This window comes from Triticum aestivum, chromosome 5D (assembly GCF_018294505.1).
Source record: "Triticum aestivum cultivar Chinese Spring chromosome 5D, IWGSC CS RefSeq v2.1, whole genome shotgun sequence".
Taxonomy (NCBI): domain Eukaryota; kingdom Viridiplantae; phylum Streptophyta; class Magnoliopsida; order Poales; family Poaceae; genus Triticum; species Triticum aestivum.
The window spans coordinates 15,592,406-15,617,768 of record NC_057808.1 but is presented as its reverse complement, the minus strand read 5'-3'; the positions used below and the strand labels follow the sequence as shown (position 1 = coordinate 15,617,768).

The 25,363-nt window shown below is 44.9% G+C and overlaps 1 protein-coding gene and 1 long non-coding RNA gene across 3 annotated transcripts; one reads left to right on the top strand and one right to left on the bottom strand.

The window, feature by feature from the left end:
* Positions 1-218: 218 nt before the first annotated feature.
* Positions 219-754, bottom strand: LOC123126127 (sugar transport protein 14-like). The gene is made up of 2 exons (XM_044546522.1): positions 699-754; positions 219-480 (listed from the first exon to the last, which is right to left on the bottom strand). Exons 1-2 carry the CDS (start codon positions 752-754, stop codon positions 219-221), a joined length of 318 nt encoding a protein of 105 aa, XP_044402457.1.
* An 11,427-nt stretch (positions 755-12,181) lies between these two features.
* LOC123124118 (uncharacterized) lies at positions 12,182-13,739 on the top strand. Of its 2 annotated transcripts, none has more exons than XR_006460980.1 (4): positions 12,182-12,322; positions 12,436-12,657; positions 13,141-13,395; positions 13,494-13,739. It is a non-coding gene; the product is annotated as an uncharacterized lncRNA (long non-coding RNA). The 2 variants fall into 2 exon arrangements; XR_006460979.1 differs by having other exon boundaries at positions 12,436-12,691.
* The last annotated feature ends 11,624 nt before the right edge of the window (positions 13,740-25,363 follow it).

The following is a 25,363-nucleotide window of genomic DNA, read 5'->3' as shown; positions in this document are numbered from 1 at the left end:
TAACAACTTTGGTTAGCTTTCTAGCTTATTAGTTTTGGTCTTTTCTTACCAAGGGAGCACTTGTATGGAGGGGAGGCAACTGAAACTGAGGGGGTCAAATGCTAAAAAAATGTCTAATCTAAGCCTCCCTCAATAATTTTTCTTTAGGAATTGATCAAAGGCCCCAACATAGCTCCGTCATTGTTTGATGCTCCCTCCGTAAAGAAATATAAGAGCGTTTAGATCACTAAAGTAGTGATCTCAACACTCTTATATTTGTTTGTACCATGGAAGATGACCGGAGAGTAGAACGTGATGGAGTTCATGCCCGACAGCTGCTGGAACTCTAGGATGATGAGCTGCGGCCGGTTCCGCACGGCCAACAAGTTCGAGAACGTGCCCTCATCCTTGAGGTCCTCGAACCCCGCATCCACCTTGTGCGTCTTCTCCAGCACGCGGTACGCCTCCTCGAGCCGCCCGCCCTGGACGAGGATTGGGCGTCTGCGGCAGGAACAGCGCGCCGACGAAGATGGCGGTGGCGGGGCCCATGGCGAGGCTGAGCGAGATGCTATGGTGGATGTTAAATTGTGATCCGAATTATACCGTGTTGGACTAGACATAGTACAACTGGTGTGGGCCTTTGCGTTGACGTCGACGCGTACGAGTACAACTGGTTTACTTGTCCTCCAAGGACTCTCATGTATTTCCCTCATATATACCCCATGTAGTCGCACCTAAGACGGCCTGTCGTCTCGTGCTTGTAATACTCCTCCATCATAGTGATTGCGCCTTTGTGCGTCCGTGGTTTTCTCCCGCAAGGGTTTCCACGTAAAAATCTGTGTCTCTTTGTCTCGTTTATTTCTCGTTATTATCTAACAAGTGGTATACAGAGCCAAGTTACAAATACGAGTTTTTGGAGACGAGAGATTAGGGTTCCGTCGTGTGCGCCGCCGCACGCGACCAGGCGATCCATCGGATCGATTTTGCTGCGCCGCCCTACGTAGAAGCCAAGTCCGACAGGAATTCAATCTACGGTATTTTTTCTTCTGCGGCTGCTGTGCGCTATCCACCGAGCCGTCAAATCGCCAAGTCGCCAAGACCAAGATTTCTTCTACAGCCGTTCTTGCCCAAGTCGAGTTGCCGCCGCTGCAGCTCTTTTTTCCGTGTATTGGGCGGTTTCAAGTACTGAGGCAGCAAGGACGAGATTGATGCTGCTCCACATCATCACACAGGGTCATCCAAGCCAAAAGCGATCTGCCACACTGCTATTGCTGCTGCTTCGGAAGTACAACTACAACTAGTACTCAGATTTATCGACTCATGGCATCCATGAAGTACGATCTTCCGCCGCTGAACCGTGACACAAGGTTTACCCTATGGCAAGTCAAGATACGGGCGTTGTTGGCATAGGCCGACTATGATGTAGCACTGGATAGTTTTGGGAAGAACCGAATTCAAGATTGGACTGATGAGGAGAAAAGAATTGATTGTAAGGCTTTGTCACAAATTCAACTCCATTTGCATAATAATATTTTGCAGGAAGTTTTGAGCGAGAAAACTGCCGCCGCTCTATGGTTAAAGCTGTAAGGGATTTGCATGACAAAAGATCTTACCAGCAAGATGCATCTGAAGCAAAAATTATTCCTGCACAAGTTACCCGAGGAAGGTAATGTTTTGAATCATATTCAGAATTTAAAGAGATCATATCTGATCTAGCTGCAATGGAGGTTAAGTATGAAGAGGAAGATACTGCTTTAATGTTACTTTGTTCACTGCCAAGTTCTTATACAACTTTTAGAGACACCATATTATACAGTCGTGATACTCTCACACTTAACGAAGTTTATGAAGCTTTGAACTCTAAGGAGAAGATGAAATTAATGGTGCCTCATGATGGTTCAAGTTCATCCCAAGCCGAGGGATTATCTTTTCGTGGCAGGACAAAGGAGAAGAACTCCAATAATGGAAACATAGGCAAAAGTAAGAACGGCCACATGGGCCGATCGCAATCCAGAGACAAGAAGTATTGCAGGTATTGCAAGAGAGACGGGCATGACATCTCTGAGTGTTTCAAGTTGCAGTATAAAGAAAAGAGGAAAGGTAACAAACAAGGTGAAAATTCTGCTAATGTTGCTCGTGATGATAGTTTCGATGATGCTCTTGTCGTTATTGCTGGATGTGCTGAGACCAATGATAAGTGGGTACTTGACACTGCATGCATTTTTCATATGTGTCCACATGAAGATTGGTTTAATACTTTTGATTCCACTACTGCTGCTGGTTCCGTTTTGGGTTTTGATAATTCACCATGCAAGATTGAAGGCATAGGTTCTATTCGAATCAAGATGTTTGATGGCATAATCAGAACTTTGACAGATGTTCGGTATATTCCGAAGATGAAGAGAAATCTTATTTCTATGAGTGCCCTTGATGCAAAGGGATACAAGTATTCAGGTGGAGATATTGTTTTGAAAGTCACCAAAGGTTCCCTTGTTGTGATGAAAGGTGACTTAAGTTCGACCAATGGTCTTTATTACCTTCGAGGTTCTACCGTTTCAGGTAACGCTACTCCAGTTATTTCAAAGAATTCTGATTGTGATGCTGCTAACCTTTGGCATATGCGTCTTGGACATATGAGTGAACTTGGTTTAGCAGAGTTAAATAAGAGAGGTCTTCTTGATGGATATGAACCTGGTAAATTAAAATTTTGTGAGCATTGTATCTTCGGCAAGCACAAGAGGGTGAAGTTCAATACTTCGACCCATACAACTGAAGGTATTCTTGATTATGTTCATTCTGATTTATGGGGACCATCTCGCAGAAAGTCACTAGGTGGTGCTAGTTACATGCTGACTATTATTGATGATTATTCAAGAAAAGTTTGGCCTTATTTCTTGAAGCATAAATATGAAGCATTCTCAGCATTTAAGGAGTGGAAGATTATGATTGAAAGGCAAACTGAAAAGAAGGTAAAAATACTTTGCACTGATAATGGTATGGAATTCTGTTCTAAGCAATTTAAGAATTATTGCAAGTCTGAAGGCATTGTCAGACATTACACCGTTCCTTATACTCCTCAACAAAACAGTGTTGCTGAGCATATGAACAGGACCATTATTTCCAGAGCCCGTTGCATGTTGTCCAATGCAGGTTTGCATAGGCGCTTTTGGGCTGAGACTGCTTCCACTGTTTGTTATCTCATTAACCGTTCACCATCTATTGCTCTTAATAATAAAACTCCAATTAAGGTATGTTCTGGTTCACCTGCTGATTATTCACAGTTGAGAGTTTTTGGTTGCACTGCTTATGCTCATGTTGATAATGGAAAATTGGAGCCTAGGGCTGTTAAGTGCATCTTTCTTGGTTATAAGTCTGGTGTTAAAGGTTATAAATTGTGCAATCCTGAAACCCAGAAGGTTGTTATTAGCAGAAATGTTATCTTTAATGAATCTGCTATGTTACATAATGTTTCATCTACTAATGTTCCCGTTGAGAGTGAACAGTAGCCTATTGTTCAGGAGCCTACTGTTCAGGTGGAGCATGTTATTGATTCAGGTGATACATCTGATAATGAAATTGTTGATGCACATGATGAACCCGTCGTTGATGATGAACATGTCACTCCTACTCCAAATCAGCCTATTGTTCCACCCAGTTGGAATCTCGCACGTGACAGAGTTAGACGGGATATTAATAAACCTGACAGGTTAATTGAAGAGTGCAATATTGTTTCTTTTGCTTTATCTGTTGCAGAAGAAATTGAAGGTAATGCTGAACCTTCTTCATATTCCGAGGCTATTATTTCTGGTGATAGTAATAAGTGGATGACCGCTATGCATGATGAGATGGAATCACTTGAAAAGAATAGCACTTGGGATTTAGTAAAATTACCTAGAGACAAGAAACCTATTCGTTGCAAGTGGGTTTTCAAGAGGAAAGAAGGTGTTTCTCCTAATGATGAGACAAGATATAAAGCAAGGTTAGTTGCTAAAGGTTACAGCCAGATTCCAGGTATTGACTATAACGAAGTCTTTTCTCCTGTTGTGAAGCATAGCTCTATTCGCACTTTACTTAGTATTGTTGCCATGCATGATCTTGAGCTTGAACAATTGGATGTTAAAACTGCATTTTTACATGGAGAATTAGAAGAGGATATTTATATGGAACAACCTGAAGGTTTTGTTATTCCTGGAAAAGAAAAGCTTGTCTGTAAGTTAAAGAAATCTCTTTATGGATTGAAGCAATCCCCTAGACAGTGGTACAAGAGATTTGACACCTTTATGCTCTCTCAAGGTTTCAAAAGGTGTAATTATGATAGTTGTGTTTATTTGAAAACTGTCAAAGGTTTAACTATTTATTTGCTCCTTTATGTTGATGATATGCTAATTGCTGCAAAGAGTATGTCAGAGATTAATGAACTAAAGAAGCAATTGAGTAATGAATTTGAGATGAAGGATTTGGGTGCAGCAAAGAAAATACTTGGCATGGAAATATCCAAAGATAGACCATCTGGAAAAGTATATCTATGTCAGAAGGGATATATTGATAAAGTTCTTCGTCGTTTTAATATGCATAATGCCAAGCCTGTAAGTACTCCATTAGCTGCACATTTCAAATTATCATCAGCTTTATGTCCTAAGTCAGATGCAGATATTGAGTACATGTCTAGAGTTCCCTATTCGAGTGCAGTTAGTTCACTCATGTATGACATGGTTTGTTCTCGTCCTGATTTATCATATGCATTGAGTGTTGTCAGTAGATACATGGCTAATCCTGGAAAAGAGCATTGGAAAGAAGTTCATTGGATTTTCAGATACCTGCGAGGTACTTCTAATGCTTATTTGCAGTTTGGGAAAACTGGAGATGGACTTGTTGGTTTTGTTGATTCTGATTCTGCTGGTGATTTGGATAAGAGAAGATCACTCACAGGTTATGTTTTCACCATTGGTGGTTGTGCTGTGAGTTGGAGAGCAACTTTGCAGTCTATTGTGGCTTGTTTCACTACTGATGACGAGTATATGGCTATTTCTGAGGCATGCAAAGAAGCTATATGGTTGAGAGGTTTGTACACTGAGCTTTGTGGAGATTCACCTTGCCCTACCGTATTTAGTGTCAGTCAAAGTGCTATATACTTACAAAGAATCCAATGTATCATGAGAGAACAAAGCACATTGATGTCAGATTTCATTATATTCGAGATGTTGTTGCTGAAGGCAATTTGAAGGTATGCAAGATAAGTACTCATGATAATCCTGCTGATATGATGACAAAGCCAGTTCCGACCAATAAGTTTGAGCTTTGCTCAGGCTTAGTTGGTATTTCTCACTAGTCCTATGGACTTTGACGCACAAGGTGTTTATGCTGATTTGGATGGAGTTATTCATTTTCTTCGACTACTGAAGGGAATTTGGATCAAGGTGGAGATTGTTAAATTGTGATCCAAATTATACCGTGTTGGAGTAGACGTAGTACAACTGGTGTGGGCCTTTGTGTTGACGTCGACGATTACGAGTACAACTCGTTTACTTATCCTCCAAGGACTCTCATGTATTGCCCTTATATATACCCCATGCAGTCGCACCTAAGACGGCCTGTCGTCTCGTGCTTGTAATACTCCTCCATCATAGTGATTACGCCTTTGTGCGTCCGTGGTTTTCTCCCGCAAGGGTTTCCACGTAAAAATCCGTGTCTCTTTGTCTCGTTTATTTCTCGTTATTATCTAATGGTGGATCTGGTCGGTAAAGTAGTTGATCACGTTGGTGGCAAGGATGCCGAGGCAGCTGGTGAGCTGGTTCACGGCGCCGCGGATCCTGGTTACCGACACCAAGGAGGACAAGGAGGACGCGGCGACGATGTCGATGAGCACGGCCACGTTCACGGCGGCGCCCATGAAGAAGCTGACAGCGCCCGTCATGATGCTGCCGCACCGGCCGTGGCGCTTGGTCATGAAGGGGGCTCCGATGGTGGAGACCAGGCCGGCCAAGTAGATCGACGGGGTGAAGAGCGTCAGCACCTGGTTGTCCTACAACTTGCCCTAGTCCGTCTCGTGCAGGTGCCTCGGGAACAACTTGATCAAGAAGTCGTCCATGGATGCCACACCACCTGCGTTCATCAATCACCACCATTCTCCATGATTGGTTACCACTCTTGTTCTCGTGTCAAGTACGTACATGCGTGTGATCAAGAATTATACTACTACATTTCAGTGAAAGAAAATCAATTTGAAAAATGAGTGCTTCGTCATCTGTATGATTAATCCGCGATGTCTCATGATGGCAACAAAATGTTAGCACTGCAGTTTCATTCTGCCAAGCGTTAATCTTATCTTTTGATGGTACCCCTAGCATCTATAGCCCGGCGTCTCAAATCTTCCTCATACGTCTGTGCGGATGCCCCGATGGCTAACGGGTCAAAAATAAATCTAGACGGGCGTCTCAAAATGACTTCAAACGTCTGGACCGACCGGCACATGGCACCCCTCATATCCAGCCCAAATATGAGGAGGTCTGGGCGCGTCCGTCACGTTGAACCCGACCCACGCTGCCTCACCTTACCCGACATATATTTGTCCCCATCCGTCCCCCAGTTAAACCCTGACCACTCCACTCTACTCCCCTCCACTCTGCTCCACCACTCCAAGCTCCCGTCCAACGATCCCCGATCTTCTTCGGCATGGCGGGCAGAGGATCCGGGTATCGCCCCGTGCGGGTTGGAGGAGGCAATGGCCGTGTGCATTGCACTCTGCCGCTCCCGCAAGGATTGCGCCCGACTGATGACGGGATCTGTCTGGCGTGAGTCCATTGTGTCGGCACATGGATCCTCAGGGGGCTGGATCATCGTGCTCCTCCCGGGAGCCTTCTAGTCTCCCTTTCCTCATCACCAGTCCGTTAGAGTATGAGTACTAGTGGGACCATAGTGCATGCCGTAGGAATGAGAGGACGAGGGTGGCCGAGGCCCATCTCGCTGCCGAGATGGTGGCAGCGGAGGTGGCGTGCGCTGCCGCAGAGGAGGAATTAAATATACGCGCTCGCAGTGTAAAGAAGCGGCACGCGTGCCCTCGCCCGAGAGCTGAATCGGCGGTCCGTGCTATGCCCGGACTCCGCACCCAAGGAGGAGAAGGAGGACAAGAACGGGTCGGATAGCTCCGGTAATGAGCAGGTCCGGCTCAATCCATATTGCGTTTCGACCGCTACTTCCGATAGAAGGACGACAAGACCGTTTTTAAGGGGTCGAATTTGGCAAGTCCGGTTGTAGATGCTCCTAGATTGGATAAACCTTGATGATTGCAGAAGCTCTTTTTTTTTCTTTTTTTTTGAATTATGGTACAATGGGATCCTCTTGTGTCGACTGGTCTAACTACTACACTAATATAAGAAGTCCGGTGCAGTTCCAGCTCAAAAAGAATTTATGTTGAAGTACATGAGAAGTCCGGTGTAGTTCTAGGCTTGTAGCTCCACTTGCACCGTTGGGGCGAAGGGTGCGCAGCGGCACAAGGTTGATACCACCGCGGTTGCACGGGGCAGGTGCGAGGACCATATTGTGCCCTGCCACTAAGCAAAGTGCGAGACGACCAACACGCCTGACATACGCGGAGGAGCTCACGATCCCATTTTACTGCATGAACACGCCGTTATGTTAACCAGAAGCAGGTGCCGTGCTCTGCGTCGCACGGAACGGGTTAGAAAAAGGCAGTGACAGACAGACACACAGGATACGGCGAGGAATAGGATGGGCTGTCCGGTCGGCGTTCCTACTATCGTGAGGACCGCTGCTTGGCCCACCAGCAGTCACCGAAAACGTCGCCGCCTGGGTGGCTCTATGTTTCTTTTTTAGAATCAATACTATAGTACGTATATGGTATGTTGAAAAAACAAAAGTATTTAAAAAGGTGAATTCTAGTTTGTACGTTCTACTCCCTCCGTAAAAAATATAAGCAGAGGGAGTACCTTGATATTGTTGACGTTACCTATTTGACAGTTTTAATCCAGATTACTTCATTTATCAAAAGTTTTGTAAGAAAACCCGTAATGCGAAAACTTTCATGAGAGGAAATATTTAAGCAGATCATTGTACTTACACTTCCTAATCAGATCACCTAATAGGAGATACTATTAAGATTATGAAACATATGTTAAGGTATATGGAGTATATATATCATTTAAGGGAATTGGCTTGTTACCATGTACCTTCTTGTGCTGCTTCCTGTACATGGCAGTCCATACAAGCTTAGCAGGCTTGAGATGGTTGTGAGTTGGACAAAAGGAAGACCTGATTTTGGATACACGCAGAGAATGCGCAGCATAATTTTGGCAAACTTCTACTCCGGAGTCTGAATGGACGAATCTAATGCATTCCCCGGGTATATCTTTGGCACCACTGGAACGGCAGAGCTCTGTCCTGTATAAAGGTACAAGTAAGACAGTGGCAAGCGATTTCACAAATCTTTAGTGTTCCCCAACGAAAAAAATAGCGCGCTATTTCGGCGTCTAAACGTCGCTATAGCGTATTTGAGACTGCCACGTTACGTTTTGGTCATTTTTCACGCTATCACGCTAATCGCGCTATAGCGCGTTATTACGGCGCTAAACACAAAAACGTTTCAACGTTCTTAGCGTGGAACGATCGAAACACAGCAGGCTCAGCGAACAGCAGACCATCAGGCATCGGCCCAACAGGCCCAGTCGATCCATCTAACGCCCTAGCCCAGGTCGTGGACAACGCAACGCACGCACACAGTTCCTAGCTTGGGCTTCTAAAAATAAAGTTCCTAGCTTGGGCTGTGGCGGAGGCGGCAGGATCTGGTCGTGCGCTGAGGCTGTTTTTACTAAGTAATTGTGTATATTTGCGTGTAGCTGAGTTGTCAGGCCACATGTTTATTCTGAATTTGTAATTGTACACAGATGGAAAACATGCAGGAGTACAGTATATTTTGATGATTTCTTCTCTTTGTAAAGTGTAGCTTGTGTTATACTTTGTATTGTACTGAACTGAAGTTTCTGTTATTTGTGCCACCATAGGATAACAGGCATTCCTTTTTTATGCCTTGGATTTGGCCCTTGTGTATGTGTTGGTCCTGAGAAAAATTTAGTTGCTGAAATACTTTATTTCTGAAAATATTTGTAAGTTTTTTGCAAACGCTATTTTGAAATATAGCACGCTATTAGCGTGCTATAACTTGTGTAGCATTTGGAGAAGGGCCTCGCTATATTTTATAGCGCGCTATTTTTTTTATTGGTGTTCCCACACAACATCAATGTTAGTAGCATACTTGAGATCCATCTTCTCCGCCCTGACAAACTTGCAAAGCTCCTCCTACAAATAAAATGCAAAGATATCAACACTTGAAATATCAACGAATATCATGAAGCATTGCCTCTAATAACACAGCTTGAAAGACAAAGCCTTGTTGAATGGTTGTTGCACAACATATCGAAGAGACTAACAAAATAAACTGTACAGTGCATCATTATAAGTTTTATTAAACAACATGAACAACTCATAGGAACAATGTACAGAGCTGGGGACACAGTAAAAATCTCGCGCACAAGAGTACATTAAACATAACCACAACACTCTTGACACGGACCTCTCCTAATTTATCAAAGTCAAAATATCTATTTATTTTGTCCAATACTACCGAAATGGTTTAGGCTTCACAACTACCAAAATGTGATCTCACGCGAAAAAAGGACAATAAATTGTTAGGCTTAGCATCATGTTTCAGCTTACACAACTACTAAAATAGCAGGCTAGGCGGACGTGGACTAACTGAGCGCGAGCTCACGTGAGCTCGTTATCTAGGTCGTTGGTTGTCGCTTCTCGATCTGTGCCATAGTTCTGTATGTACGCATGCGGTCCGCCAGAAAATCGAGCACTGTTGGGAAATACGTACGCGACAGCGTTGGGTGGTGGGCCTTCGCGCGGGGGAGAGTTGACGGATCTGACGATAGTTTGGACGGCCGTCAGTCTCCGGCGAGGTGGGCCGTGGAACAGAATCGGTGTTCCCCGTCTGATCCGTGGACCAGGACAATCGCTGAGGACTGCGGGTACGGTGTGGGCCATTTGGGGGAAGCTGAGGACTGCGGCACAGAGGCGATGAGGGCCGGCGGCGAGACAACATGGAGTTCTGATGCAGCCTATGAGCAGGTAAGTCGATCTTTGCTTTTTCGGCGATGCCGCCTCCTTTTGAGCCCTCTGTTTTAGCTGATCCAGAGGATGGCTTTCTCCCAAGTTTCAGATCCAGTCTGCTGGAGGAGGTCGGGGAGAGCTTGGTGCCGGCTGCTAGTTGTCGTTGTCTTTGGTGTGGGGGATTTGTAGGCGGTACCGCGGGCTGAGGCGACGCGGCACACCAGCGGACAGCGGAGCGGTGGTGAGCACAAGGGAGAGCTCGCCGCCGATGTCGGAGCTGTCAACGGGGAAGACGAATCCCCGAGCACTGGGGTGGAACTAGAGGTCAGTGAATAACAACTTTGCCTTCCAGCACGTATTGAGTGATTTAGGAATGAAACGAATGAGTGAGTAAATCATGCAGTTAGAGTGAGTGCTGATTGTTCTACTGCATTCAGGAAATTTATGTTGTGTGTGCCTGTGTGTGAAGGCTGATTTGTTCTCCGCATTCACAAAATTCAGGCTATGTGCGCCTCTGTTTGCAGGCCGATTGCTGTCATCGTTAAGGAAAAATATTGATTTATGTACTGGTGTTTGCAGTCTGTTTTGCTCCCTGCATTTAGAATATTCATCCTATACGCGCCTGTGTTTGTAGGCTGATTGCTCTGTGCAATTAGGAAGTTCATGCTATATGAGGCTGTGTTTGCTAGTTGTTTGCTATCTGCAATTAGAAAATTCATGTTCTATGTGCCTGTGTTTGCAGGCTAAGGATTGGTATTGCCTCCCCGAGCAAAACACCGCGCCTAAACCGAGTAAGTATGTTCGAAAAGGCAGTCAGGTGTTTTGCGGAGAACCCAACTGAAAATGTGATGACACTGGTTCTTGGCACTACTTTCAACTCTGGCCGAGGCATACAATTTCTACAGTTTGTGTTCATGGGAAAAGGGGTTTGCCATCCGGTACGGCAAGAGCCGGCTAAATTTCGAGAGGACGAAGTGCATGCAGGAGATAGTTTGTGGGTGCTTGGTTAATGACTAATTTGGTTTTGCTGGTTTGTGATCGGTAATTTAATTCAGTTTGTGAATTTTTTTGCAGGGTAAGGCTGGGGTTGAGAACACAAGGTCTTGCCGTGGCCCATAACGTTACATTCTGTCTGGCTGCGGGGACAGGAACTTCACTTTTCCATTCGACAGAAGGTTGCAATTATCCAGTTTTTCCTAGACAGAAGAGAAGCTGGGGCGGCGGCGTCCTTGCGTAGGAGGGCGACGCCATTGAAGACATGGAATTCTTTCTACAGCCGGTTAAAAGGTGATGTATCCCTAGACTCGTTCAATTACGTAAGATGATATAGCTGGAGCTGCAATTTCTTAGAGATTTCCCCCTCCCAACATGTCAGGATTCCAATCCTTGAGGGGATGGATGGCACCGATAGCCTGCTGGATATGGGGAAGTACGCCTGCCGACCCTTGGAGCTCCACTGCTGGCAGCCATGAGTCATAAGAAGTGGAAGTGATGAGTGGGAGCCGTAGCTCCTAGATGTGGATGCCGGACCAGTTAACGGGAAGCGCAGCTCTCCGACTATATCTCAGCAATCGATGGGGAAGGTGAATCCAGAGACTCCTGGATGGACAAAAAGGTTAGTCTGTAGCATCATTATCCTCATCAGATTACCAATTAAGGATTATAGGTACGTGTAATTAGTTAATTAAGTGCTAGGAACATGCCGTTGACTTGTAGTTGACATTATAGCTTATTTTATAGTAATAAGTTTGTTGTAGGGTGCTTCATAGGATATGTTCTGTAGTTCTCCAATAATTTATGGAATATACCACACTCGTCATATAAGTAATGTTGAGTAATCAATTTTTAGGACACCAGAAATTTGCAAATGTGATCAACTAAGTCATGTAGGGTGCGGTTTTTCACAACTTGTATTTTTGTGCTAACAGGGTCAGTATTAAATGTCGAGAGGACGAAATGCATGTAGGAAATTATTTGAGGTTGCGTGCTAAGTCTTGACGATGCAAAAACCAGCAAAAAAGGTGAACTAGTTTGTGAAGGAAATGATTTTAAATTTCTATATTGTTGATATACAGGGGAAGCAGGGTTAGAGAATACACAGTCATGCCGTTGTGAATGCCCTGCACTGACCCAGTTGCTTAGGTCAGAGGACAATGGTTTGTAAATGTCTAAGCACAAGGAGAAATACAATCATTCACTCTCTCCAAATTGGCGGGTAACCGTTCACTGGCCGTCCCAAACACATAGATGTTTACAACATAATTAGGAGATTTTTTGGTTAAATAGAAAAGTCCCCTTCACTAAGCGATCACTGAGAGCATTGTGCAGGAACTTGGGTTGTGACCAAGCGGATGATGATGTGAGGAAAACGATGGAATTATTTAAGGAGTTGGGTGCCAACAATCCGTGGTTCACATATCGAGTTCAAGCAGATTTGGAGGGCCGAATAAAATGTTTGATGTGGATGAATGGTAGCAGCCATTTGCGACTACAGGCGTCTGCGTGGTTTACAGGCGAGATGAACCCTAGAGCTCTTGGCTGGACACAACAGTATGTGCATTCAGTGCTACAAATTCCGAAAAAAGTGGGTCAAGCCTGAAGTGATGGGTGTATATGCATATTTTTATTGTTGTGAGGGTGCTCAAATAAATTAATCTTGACAGTGATGAAGAGCATTTTAACAAGCAATGTATCTCGATAATTAGCAGTTATTTTGGACAGTAATTTTTCATTGGCATCTGTAGACAGTGCTGGTGCATTTTGACAATTATTTGACATCTTTAAAAGTGGATGATTTCTGTAGAAGCCTGAACATTGGTGTTCGTAGCAAAGTGGTACTGCAAAGTCAATGTGTACTTCTGATAACTGAAATAATATTTATCTAGGTGATGGCACAGCTAGGTGGCAGTCTGATTACTTATTGTGCCTTCACATTGAGCTGTGATATGCACACGCATATCAAAAGTTTTGACTTGACTATCATGTGTTCGACGTAAGCATCTGCTGATTTAAACATTTCTGGAATGCATGCAGGGTAACGATTGGTGTGGCTGCGTAAAGGAGGACACCTTGTCCTAATCGCCCAAGTTCGTTGGAGAAAGCAATTCGTGGGTTCGCTGAGAATCCAGGGGAAAATGTGATTGTACTGAAACTGGGTATAAGATTTGATCTTTAGGTGAAGCATACAACTTGTACTCCTGCGGGAAGGGGTTTGGTATTACATATTGGAAAAGCAGACTAAATGTTTAGAGGACAAAATGCAGGCAGGAAATCATTTGCAGCTGTGCGGTGAGTACTTCATTTTGGAATTCTCCATGTAGCACTGCTGGTTTGTTGTGATGTCAATGGCCAAATCTAAAGTTCTGGATGTTGTTTGTGCTATGCAGGGAAGGCTGGCGTTGAGAACAGTCGGTCATGCCATTGTGAGTGTTGGGCTCTTATACGATTGTTGCGATCGAAAGGCAATGGTTGGTGCATATCAGAGCATCGGGAGCAACACATCCAATCTTTGTCTCCTAATTGCGGAGAGACAATACACTGCCTTCACAGAAACACATCGACGTTTACAACCGAGACTGGTGAAGCAGCTACGGCAAAATAACGTCAATCTAGCCAAGGTATACAACATCATAGAGAGTTTTTTCACCAAGCGAGCTCTCCATAATTTGTGTGGGGAAATAAACCATGAGCAGGCATAGGACGATGTGAGCAAAACTATGTAGGTTTTCACTGAACTGGGTGCAAAGGATCGACATTTCACGTATCTTGTGCAGGCTGATAAGGAAGGGTGAATCAGTAAAATTTGGGTGAATGGGAGCAGTAGATTGCAGTAAAATTTTGAGGATAACACAAAAAAATCAAAATTTTAACAACAAGGGCAGGAGGTTTGCCCAAGCTGTGTAGTGTATAAGCAGGGGGGTGAGGGATAGGTGAGGGGCACACTCTGATTTCAGTCATCCACGTGAAGCTGTAGTTGGAATAAGATCAAGTTTCAGTGGGAGGTGAAATAGAGTGAATGGCTCTGACCGACTTATCTAGCGCCTCCTCTGTGGCTACGGGTTTCAAAATATACTGAACTGATTATAGATGATTCTGATTAACAGCTGTAAGTTCAGAGCATTAGCTCAGTTCCTGTGTATTGTGTTGATATTTTGTAACCTGAATGTGATGTGACGGTGTTGGAAGCAGATGTATCAGAATCATCTTTGAATCGGCGTGGCAGTCAGTGCAGTTTCAGGTGTCTCCGATGGGTCATTGCAGGTACTATGCCTGGCTTTAGGTGCAACTGTGTGTAATGTACAATAATATATTATAATTTAATAAATCGTCATGTGTGAACGAACGCCTTTGGAACAGAATCTTAGCTTTAACAGCGCACATCGTGAGCAAAAATCGGAGCCGGCCTATCCCATAGATAACGGCGTCGACTTTAATAGTTGTCAGAGTGGGCCAGATGTGGGCCATCGGCTCTTAAAAAAAGTCGGTATACAAAAGTTATACCTAGGCCTATACATGTCGGGGTGGTAATCTCGAAGAGGCTGAACGGGAGCGATAACGAGAGCATGTGTGCGCGAGCGCAGAAGAGGACTTTCAAGGCTAGGCCATTGTCTTATAGTTTCAGGAAAAGGGATTACAAGGAAGTTCACCTGTCAATGTGATTCAGATTCAACCTACCATAAGGTCAGAGAAGTTAATCATCGTCTTCATCTGTTGCACTGTTTTAAATATGAGGGAAGGAAATTATCATCCACTAATACTCTAAATAGTACTGTATTATAAAGAACCAATTGAGACACACTCATGACAATCAAGCATTCCTATGTCTGCAATGCACAAGATATATTGCATGTACATTCTTACAGCACACAGTATATAGTTGCTGCTTTAAACAAAAAATGTTAGCCCGTACAGGCATGCATCAAAATTGATAAATGTTCAGTTCTGATGAGGCATATATCACCTAAAGTACCAACAGTCGCCATCATCATCATCATGAGATTTATTATCGTTTGTAATTCATAGCTGATTTGAGAGAAGTATAGGGTAAAATGAGGTAACAACAAGAGCTAGCAAATATAGTATATGTTTTGCCAGTAGTACAGAAAACGCCGGAGTGCAGAAAATAGGACACCACACTGTTCCTGCTGGCCACAAAAGATGTAATTCCTGACTGTACTTATGCTAGGATCAGAATTAATTCACCCTAGTGCCCCCCAAATAAGCTTGACAAGGTCTTCCCTAAGTTCTGTGAAACATCCCAAAACAAACCCCCAACTACCCAGCAGAAGAAAAAAGAACTATTGATTACACAAAGAGCATAAGAAGAAATAAATCTTTTCCTACAGCCTGCTTGGATTTCCAACACCTTGTTGTCACATACACAAAATAATTTGCACAATCGAAGATGAGATTATAGGGGCTAAATCAAACAGAGCAGTGGATGAGAGAAGAGCAAGCTATTCAGGAAGAAGAGAAGAAGTAAGAGTACTGGTAATAGGTGGACTGTTGTAGATTCATTCTCTGCATTACTGCTACTGCAAAATACTTTGATATATCAACATGCTAAAATACTGCGGTTTTTACAACAGTTTTGCTAGAACTCATCTAGATGAGATATAGTTTGGTCTCATTCACCTTTTATAGCCATTGGATGTGATGCTATAAGATGTGTGTGTGCTGACGTGGGTTGTACCTGTTTTGGTTCTCAAGGTGAATGAGACCAAATTATATCTCATCTAAATGAGTTCTAGGCACTCCCTTTTTACAATACTTTGTTGTCAAACACAGTGTAAATCATGCTCAGTTGTACTGGTAACCAATATAGTCCACAAGACTCGTGTCATCAGCACTGAAGTTCTGAATTAACTATACTGTAATAGTCATCAAGCTGTAGCATTTCCTCCATATTTCAGCAATTCAACACATCATGCATTTATTTGTTTGAACATCATGTGAAATTAAACATGAATTCCTTCCATCCAGAAAATGAAACACAAGGTATGGATGAGATCAAGAATAAAAAATACCTGCAGGTTCTGAATTCCTTGCACATGCAGGCAAGGAGCTGGACACCCAAATTTGTGTCCTCACCATATTACCTGCGCGCAATACCTGATAAACATTCTTCTTAGATTAAGAATAGGTAAGCTATACAATTTTTCTGTAGCACACAACTTTAGATCTGAAATTCAGTAGTAATAACTCATCTCCTTGTAGAGCTCAACCACAGTAGACCAGAAGAGAAGAAAGGGAGATGCAATGTGTACCTGACATGTGGCAGCGACCGTGGCGAACAACTTGAAATGGAGGCAGGACGCTAGCATCTTGAGGTTGCACGAGGTCTCAGTGGTTGCTGATGATATGCATCTGCATGTGAACCCCCTGCTCCACGCCCTTGGCATCGCCCCCTGCTCCTCAATCCCTTGTGCCGCTCGTGTCCAGGCACATGGGAGAAGCTTGAGGCTGCCGCACGCCTGCTAGTCCCTCCCGCCAGCACCAGCAACCGGCGCCCGTGAAAAGGGGCGGCGTTTCCCTCGCCGTCGAGCGCCAGCATCCGGGAGTCGCTCTGCGTGGCAGGTTGAGACCCATTGAGGCAAATACGACCCAATTATATATATGGTTTCATGGTTCGTTCTTCTACTCTCTTCAGTAGTTCTGCTTAATGCTTTTGTAACAAAGTCTCTCTGACTCTAGAAAATCAAGCAAGAACCAGAAGATGCTAGCAGAGAATTTAATCCAACATTATGCTCTACTTAGCCTGACATACACTGCTGAAATTTGGAACAATGATTCAAACACAAGTCTGCAGCATAAAGAGTTCATCGTGTACTCAAGCGAGAAGGTTAATTCTGCCACAGACAAAACGTTCACTGCAGCTCCCAGAGTCCCACGAGCAACAAAACCAGCCAATCACACACAAACTGTTGAGTAAATAGGCAATTTCTCGATTAAATTAATCCACGAGTAAATCACTAGCATGGCATTGACACATATAATCGCATACTGATATTCAGTCAAACTAGCACATACTACGCTAATTGCAGAAAGATCTACGTATAACGCTAGCATGGCTAAAACAGAAAACAGTAGGAGCGGGATAAACGAGTTATACCCTCCAGTAGGCCATGCAGAGGCCGCGGCTTTGGTGGCAGCAGCAGCGTCCTCGGCGGCCTTCTTGTCAGCTTCAGCTTTCTCGGCGGCGGCACGTTCGGCGTCGGTGGACATGGTGATGATGAAGGCGACGCAGACGTAGAGGAAGTAGACGATCGGAAGTGAGCAGTCGCGTAATCGCTGCCCAAAAACCTATTCGCCCCTCACCCCATACAGGAACAAGAAGGGCGTGGTTTTGGAGACCTGCTCTCCCGTCGACCGTGTACGCGGCGAACGGGATGGAGTCACCGGCGGCAGCAACAGCAAGGGAACGACGGTGGGCGTGCGCGTGGAGCAGATGTGATCTGTTTGTGGCGGCTAGGGTTAGGAGACACCGCACACTTATATAGGCGCAGCCGCGTGGAGAGACGTGGGCTCGACCCACGTCCGAGTCCGTGACAGCCCACGATCCGACGTCCGAGTCCGTGACAGCCCGTTAGTGACTGGCAAAAATAAGCGCGTAGGTGTGAGCTGGGCTCGGCTCAATCCCGCGTCGCGTCGCGTCGTGACGAGGCGAGGCGGGCGGCGGAGGAGGAGTGCGCGAGGGCCTCTTCTCTTCTCAAGCTCCAATAGCATGTAGAAGAGAAATCCTTATAAGGAGGTCCAACTCCTCTTCCACTTCCGGGGTGGGACTAAACTTCCACTACACCTAGTGCCATATAACCCACATGGGCCCTTAGAGATTTTTCAGAAATTGCTACATGGGCCTAGAGCCCATCTCAAATTTCAGCAATCCCCCACCAGATCTCGAGGGCCCATTGTGTCCTCTGTTCCAATTACTGTTTCGATATACCAGTGTTTCAGTGAAGACCTGTTAAGGTTGAGCTTCACCTAGAGCAAGTAGCTACACTCCTTCACAACTGAACAATGGACTATGCCTTGAATTGTCAGTTTGGCGTAAAGAAGTTTCACCACATGTCTCACTAGTACTGGGCTGCCGAAAGCTGACCCCTCGGGTGGAGCATATAAGTCACACTCCTGGCCTATTCATGAGCTTACTAGAGATCACCCCAATTGAAGGAAATATGCCCTAGAGGCAATAATAAAGTTATTATTTATTTCCTTATATCATGATAAATGTTTATTATTCATGCTAGAATTGTATTAACCGGAAACTTGATACATGTGTGAATACATAGACAAACAGAGTGTCACTAGTATGCCTCTACTTGACTAGCTCGTTGATCAAAGATGGTTATGTTTCCTAGCCATAGACATAAGTTGTCATTTGATTAACGAGATCACCTAATTAGGAGAATGACGTGATTGACTTGACCCATTCCGTTAGCTTAGCACTCGATCGTTTAGTATGTTGCTATTGCTTTCTTCATGACTTATACATGTTCCTATGACTATGAGATTATGCAACTCCCGTTTACCGGAGGAACACTTTGTGTGCTACCAAACGTCACAACGTAAATGGGTGATTACAAAGGTGCTCTATAGGTGTCTCCAAAGGTACTTGTTGGGTTGGCGTATTTCGAGATTAGGATTTGTCACTCCAATTGTCGGAGAGGTATCTCTGGGCCACTCGGTAATGCACATCACTATAAGCCTTGCAAGCATTGTGACTAATGAGTTAGTTGCGGGATGATGTGTTACGGAACGAGTAAAGAGACTTGCCGGTAACGAGATTGAACTAGGTATCGAGATACCGACGATCAAATCTCGGGCAAGTAACATACCGGTGACAAAGGGAACAACGTATGCTGTTATGCGGTCTGACCGATAAAGATCTTCGTAGAATATGTGGGAGCCAATATGGGCATCCAGGTCCCGCTATTGGTTATTGACTGGAGACGTGTCTCGGTCATGTCTACGTAGTTCTCGAACCCGTAGGGTCCGCACGCTTAACGTTACGATGACAGTTTTATTGAGTTTTGATGTACCGAAGGAGTTCGGAGTCCCGGATGAGATCGGGGATATGACGAGGAGTCTTGAAATGGTCGAGATGTAAAAATCGATATATTGAACGACTATATTCGGACTTCGGAAAGGTTCCGAGTGATTCGGGTATTTTTTGGAGTACCGGAGAGTTACGGGAATTCGTATTGGACCTTGATGGGCCATACGGGAAAGGAGAGAAAGGCCTCAAAAGGTGGCCGCACCCCTCCTCATGGTCTGGTCCGAATTGGACTAGGGAAGTGGGGCGCACCCTTCCTTCTTTCTCCTTCCCCCTTCCCTTCTCCTACTCCCACAAGGAAAGGAGGAGTCCTACTCCCGGTGGGAGTAGGACTCCCCCCCTATGGCGCGCCTCTCCCCTTGGCCGGCTGCCTCCCCCTTGCTCCTTTATATACGGGGGCAGGGGGGCAAGCCAGAGACACAGCAATTGATCCTTGAGATCTCTTAGCCGTGTGCGGTGCCCCCCTTCACCATATTACACCTCGATAATACCGTTGCGGAGCTTAGGCGAAGCCCTGCGTCGGTGGAACATCATCATCATCACCACGCCGTCGTGCTGATGAAACTCTCCCTCAACACTCGGCTGGATCGGAGTTCGAGGGACGTCATCGAGCTGAACGTGTGTAGAACTCGGAGGTGCCGTACGTTCGGTACTTGATCGGTCGGATCGTGAAGACGTACGACTACATCAACCGCGTTGTGATAACGCTTCCGCTGTCGGTCTACGAGGGTACGTGGACAACACTCTCCCCTCTCGTTGCTATGCATCACCATGATCTTGCGTGTGCGTAGGAATTTTTTTGAAATTACTACGTTCCCCAACACCAATCTCATAGACTGTGACCAGCAGTCGGACTCATATAGGTGTGTTCCTCCAAAGATCACTCTGTACGATAGCATCTTGCTTATATAAGCTTCGGAACACATTAAGACAGTAGTCATCCTACCATACAGTATCGAGAGTATTGCATCTCCAACGGAGTGGGTTAGTATAGTTACTCTCCTCAGTTCACCACTGGCTTGTTTTCCCAGGTCCTAATTCACGGGATCTCCGATCACATAGGTTGGGTTACTACCATGGCAACTCATGTGGGTCTCATACCCATCTCCCTCGATGCATTATCTATCACAACACGTGATAGCCCTTTCGTAAAGGGATCTGCCAGATTCTTAGCCGTATGAACATAGTCCAACGCTATCACTCCGGAGTTTCTTAATTTTCTGACAGCTTTTAATCTCATTCTTATGTGTTTGGTGGACTTCATGTTGTCCTTTGAACTCTTCACCTTGGTGATGACAGTCTGATTGTCACAGTTCATAAGGATAGCCGGAACCGGTTTATCAACCAATGGCAAGTCCATCAAAAGATCTCGAAGCCATCTCGCTTCAACACCAGATGTGTCTAATGCCGTTAATTCTGCTTCCATTGTCGATCTCGTTAAGATCGTTTGCTTGCAAGACTTCCAGGAAACAGCGCCACCTCCAAGAGTAAACATATACCCAGTTGTGGCCTTCATCTCATCAGCATCAGAGATCCAATTTGCATCACTATACCCTTCAAGTACCGACGGGTCTCCGATATAGTGAAGTCCATAGTTCATAGTACCTTTCAGATAGCGCATAACTCGTTCAACAGCATGCCAATGTACATCACCCGGTTTGGAAACAAACCGGCTCAGTTTGCTCACAGCAAACGCGATGTCGGGCCTCGTTGCGCTTGCTAGGTACATCAGTGAACCAATGATTTGAGAGTATCTCAACTGATCTATAGCCGTGCCTTTGGACTTTCGAATCAACACGCTAGGATCATATGGTGTTTGAGATGGTGTGCAATCCGAATATCCAAAACGACTCAACACCTTCTCAACATAGTGGGATTGCAGAAGTGTAATCCCACCCTCATTATCTCTCAGTAGCTTGATGTTCAAGATAACATCAGCCACACCAAGGTCTTTCATCTCAAAGTTCTGAGACAAAAACGACTTGACCTCGTCAATGACTTTGAGGTTGGTTCCGAATATCAGTATTGTTGGGGAACGTAGCAGAAATTCAAAATTTTCTACGCATCACCAAGATCAATCTATGGAGTAATCTAGCAACGAGGGGAAGGGGAGTGAATCTACATACCCTTGTAGATCGCGATGCGGAAGCGTTGCAAGAACGCGGATGAGGGAGTCGTACTCGTAGCGATTCAGATCGCGGTTGATTCCGATCTAAGCACCGAAAGAACGGTGCCTCCGCGTTCAACACACGTGCAGCCCGGTGACGTCTCCCACGCCTTGATCCAGCAAGGAGAGAGGGAGAGGTTGGGAAGACTCCATCCAGCAGCAACACGACGGCATGGTGGTGGTGGAGGAGCGTGGCAATCCCGCAGGGCTTCGCCAAGCACCGCGGGAGAGGAGGAGGAGGAAGAGGGGTAGGGCTACGCCAAAAAGGAGACGTTCTCATGTCTATGGCAGCCCCAAAACCTCAATATATATAGGGGAGGGGGAGGGCTGCGCCCCCATCTAGGGTTTCCCCCCTCAAGGGGTGCGGCCAGCCCTAGATGGGGCTTGGGGGCGGCCAAAGGGGGGAGGAGTGCCTCCCAAGTCAAGTGGAGGCCCTCCCCCTTAGGGTTTCCCCTCTCCCATGCGCATGGGCCTTGGGGGGGCTGGTGCCCCTGGCCCATTAAGGCTAGGGCGCCCCCTTACAGCCCATGCTACTGTATTGGACGTGGTGGAACATTTTCCGGACCTCCGGACCCCTCCGGAATCCTCCGGAATCTTCTGGAAGCTTCCCGGTACAATACCGAAAAAACCCGAACTTTTCCCGGAACCCGAACAACAACTTTCCATATACAAATCTTTACCTCCGGACCATTCCGGAACTCCTCGTGACGTCCGAGATCTCATCCGGGACTCTGAACAACATTCGGTAACCACGTACATACTTTCCCTATAACCCTAGCGTCATCGAACCTTAAGCGTGTAGACCCTACGGGTTCGGGAACCATGCAGACATGACCGAGACGTTCTCCGGTCAATAACCAACAGCGGGATCTGGATACCCATGTTGGCTCCCACATGTTCCACGATGATCTCATCGGATGAACCACGATGTCGGGGATTCAATCAATCCCGTATGCAATTCCCTTTGTCCATCGATATGTTACTTGCCCGAGATTCGATCGTCGGTATCCCTATACCTTGTTCAATCTCGTTACCGGCAAGTCTCTTTACTCGTTCCGTAACTCACATCATCCCGTGATCAACTCCTTGGTCACACTGTGCACATTATGATGATGTCCTACCGAGTGGGCCCAGAGATACCTCTCCGTTTACACGGAGTGACAAATCCCAGTCTCGATTCGTGCCAACCCAACAGACACTTTCGGAGATACCCGTAGTGCACCTTTATAGCCACCCAGTTACGTTGTGACGTTTGGCACACCCAAAGCATTCCTACGGTATCCGGGAGTTGCACAATCTCATGGTCTAAGGAAGTGATACTTGACATTAGAAAAGCTCTGAGCAAACGAACTACACGATCTTGTGCTAGGCTTAGGATTGGGTCTTGTCCATCACATCATTCTCCTAATGATGTGATCCCGTTATCAACGACATCCAATGTCCATGGTCAGGAAACCGTAACCATCTATTGATCAACGAGCTAGTCAACTAGAGGCTTACTAGGGACATGGTGTTGTCTATGTATCCACACATGTATCTGAGTTTCCTATCAATACAATTCTAGCATGGATAATAAACGATTATCATGAACAAGGAAATATAATAATAACCTATTTATTATTGCCTCTAGGGCATATTTCCAACAGTCTCCCACTTGCACTAGAGTCAGTAATCTAGTTCACATCACCATGTGATTAACACTGACAGGTCACATCACCATGTGACCAACACCCAAGAGTTTACTAGAGTCAACAATCTAGTTCACATCTCTATGTGATTAACACTCAATGAGTTCTGGTTTGATCATGTTATGCTTGTGAGAGAGGTTATTAGTCAACGGGTCTGAACCTTTCAGATTCGTGTGTGCTTTACGAATATCTATGTCATCTTTGTGGATGCTACCACGCGCTATTTGGAGCCATTTCAAATAATTGCTCTACTATACGAATCCGATTTACTACTCAGAGTCATCCAGATTAGTGTCAAAGTTCGCATCGACGTAACCCTTTACGACGAACTCCTTTCCACCTCCATAATCGAGAAAATTCCTTAATCCACTAGGTACTAAGGATAAGTTCGACCGCTGTCATGAGATCCTTTCCCGGATCACCATTGTACCCTCTTGACCAACTCATGGCAAGGCACACTACATGTGCGGTACACAGCATAGCATACTATAGAGCCTACGTCTAAAGCATAGGGGACGACCTTCGTCCTTTCTCTATCTTCTGCTGTGGTCCGGTCTTGAGTCTCACTCAATACTCACACCTTGTAACACAGCCAAGAACTCCTTCTTTGCTGATCTATTTTGAACTCTTTCAAAATCATGTCAAGGTGTGCGTTCTTTTGAAAGTATCATCGGGCGTCTATCTCTATAGATCTTCATGCCCAATATGTAAGCAGCTTTTATCCAGGTCTTCCTTTGAAAAACTCCTTTCAAACAACCCTTTATGCTTTCCAGAAATTTTACATCATTTCGGATCAACAATATGTCATTCACATATACTTATCAGAAATGTTGTAGCGCTCCCACACACTTTATTGTAAATACAAGTTTCTAACAAACTTTGTATAAACCCAAAAACTTTGATCACTCCATCAAAGCGTATATTCTGACTCCGAGATGCTTGCTCTAGTCCATGGAAGGATCGCTGGAGCTAGCATACCTTTTAGCATCCTTAGGATCGACAAAACCTTTCTGATTGTATCACATACAACCTTTCCTTACGAAAACTGGTAAGGAAACTTGTTTTGACATCCATCTGCCAGATTTTATAAATGCAGCTAATGCTAACATGATTCCGACGGACTTAAGCATCGCTACGGATGAGAAAATCTCATCGTAGTCAACTCCTTGAACTTGTGAAAATACTCTTTGCCACAAGTCGAGCTTCATAGACGGTAACATTACCGTCCACGTCCGTCTTCTTCTCCATTTATCTCGGATTTCATGGCTTCTAACCATTTGTCGGAATATGGGCCCACCATCGCTTCTCCATAGCTCGTAGGTTCATTGTTGTCTAACAACATGACTTTCAAGACAGGATCACGTACCACTCTGAAGTAGCACGCATCCTCGTCGTCCTACGAGGTTTGGTAGTGACTTGATCCGAAGTTTCATGATCACTATCATAAGCTTCCACTTCAACTGGTGTAGGTGCCACAGGAACAACTTCCTGTGCCCTGCTACACACTAGTTGAAGTGACGGTTCAATAACCTCATCAAGTCTCCACCATCCTCCCACTCAATTCTTTCGAGAGAAACTTTTCCTCGAGAAAGGACCAGTTTCTAGAAGCAATTACTTTTGCTTCCAGATCTGAAATAGGAGGTATACCCAACTGTTTCAGGTATTCTATGAAGATGCATTTATCCGCTTTGGGTTCGAGCTTATCAGCTTGAAACTTTTTCACATAAGCATCGCAGCCCCAAACTTTTAAGAAAACGACAACTTAGGTTTCTCTAAACGGTGTCGTCTCAACGGAATTGCGTGGTGCCCCTTTTAAAGTGAATGCGGTTGTCTCTAATGCCTAACCCATAAACGATAGTGGTAATTTGATAAGAAACATCATGGTATGCACCATATCCAATAGGGTGCAGTTATGATGTTCGGACACACCATCACACTATGGTGTTCCAGGCGGTATTAATTGTGAAACACTTTCCACAATGTCTTAATTGTGTGCCAAACTCGTAACTCAGATATCTCTATGATCATATCATAGACATTTTATCCTCTTGTCACGACAATCTTCAACTTCACTCTGAAATTACTTGAACCTTTCAATAATTCAGACTTGTGTTTCATCAAGTAAATATTCTCAGCATCTACTCAAATCATCTGTGAAGTAAGAACATAATGATATCCACTGCATGCCTCAGCACTCATTGGACTGCATACATCAAAATGTATTACTTCCAATAAGTTGCTCTCTTGTTCCATCTTACTGAAAAACGAGGACTTTCAGTCATCTCGCCTATGTGGTATGATTTGCATGTCTCAAGTGATTCGAAATCAAGTGAGTCCAAACGATCTATC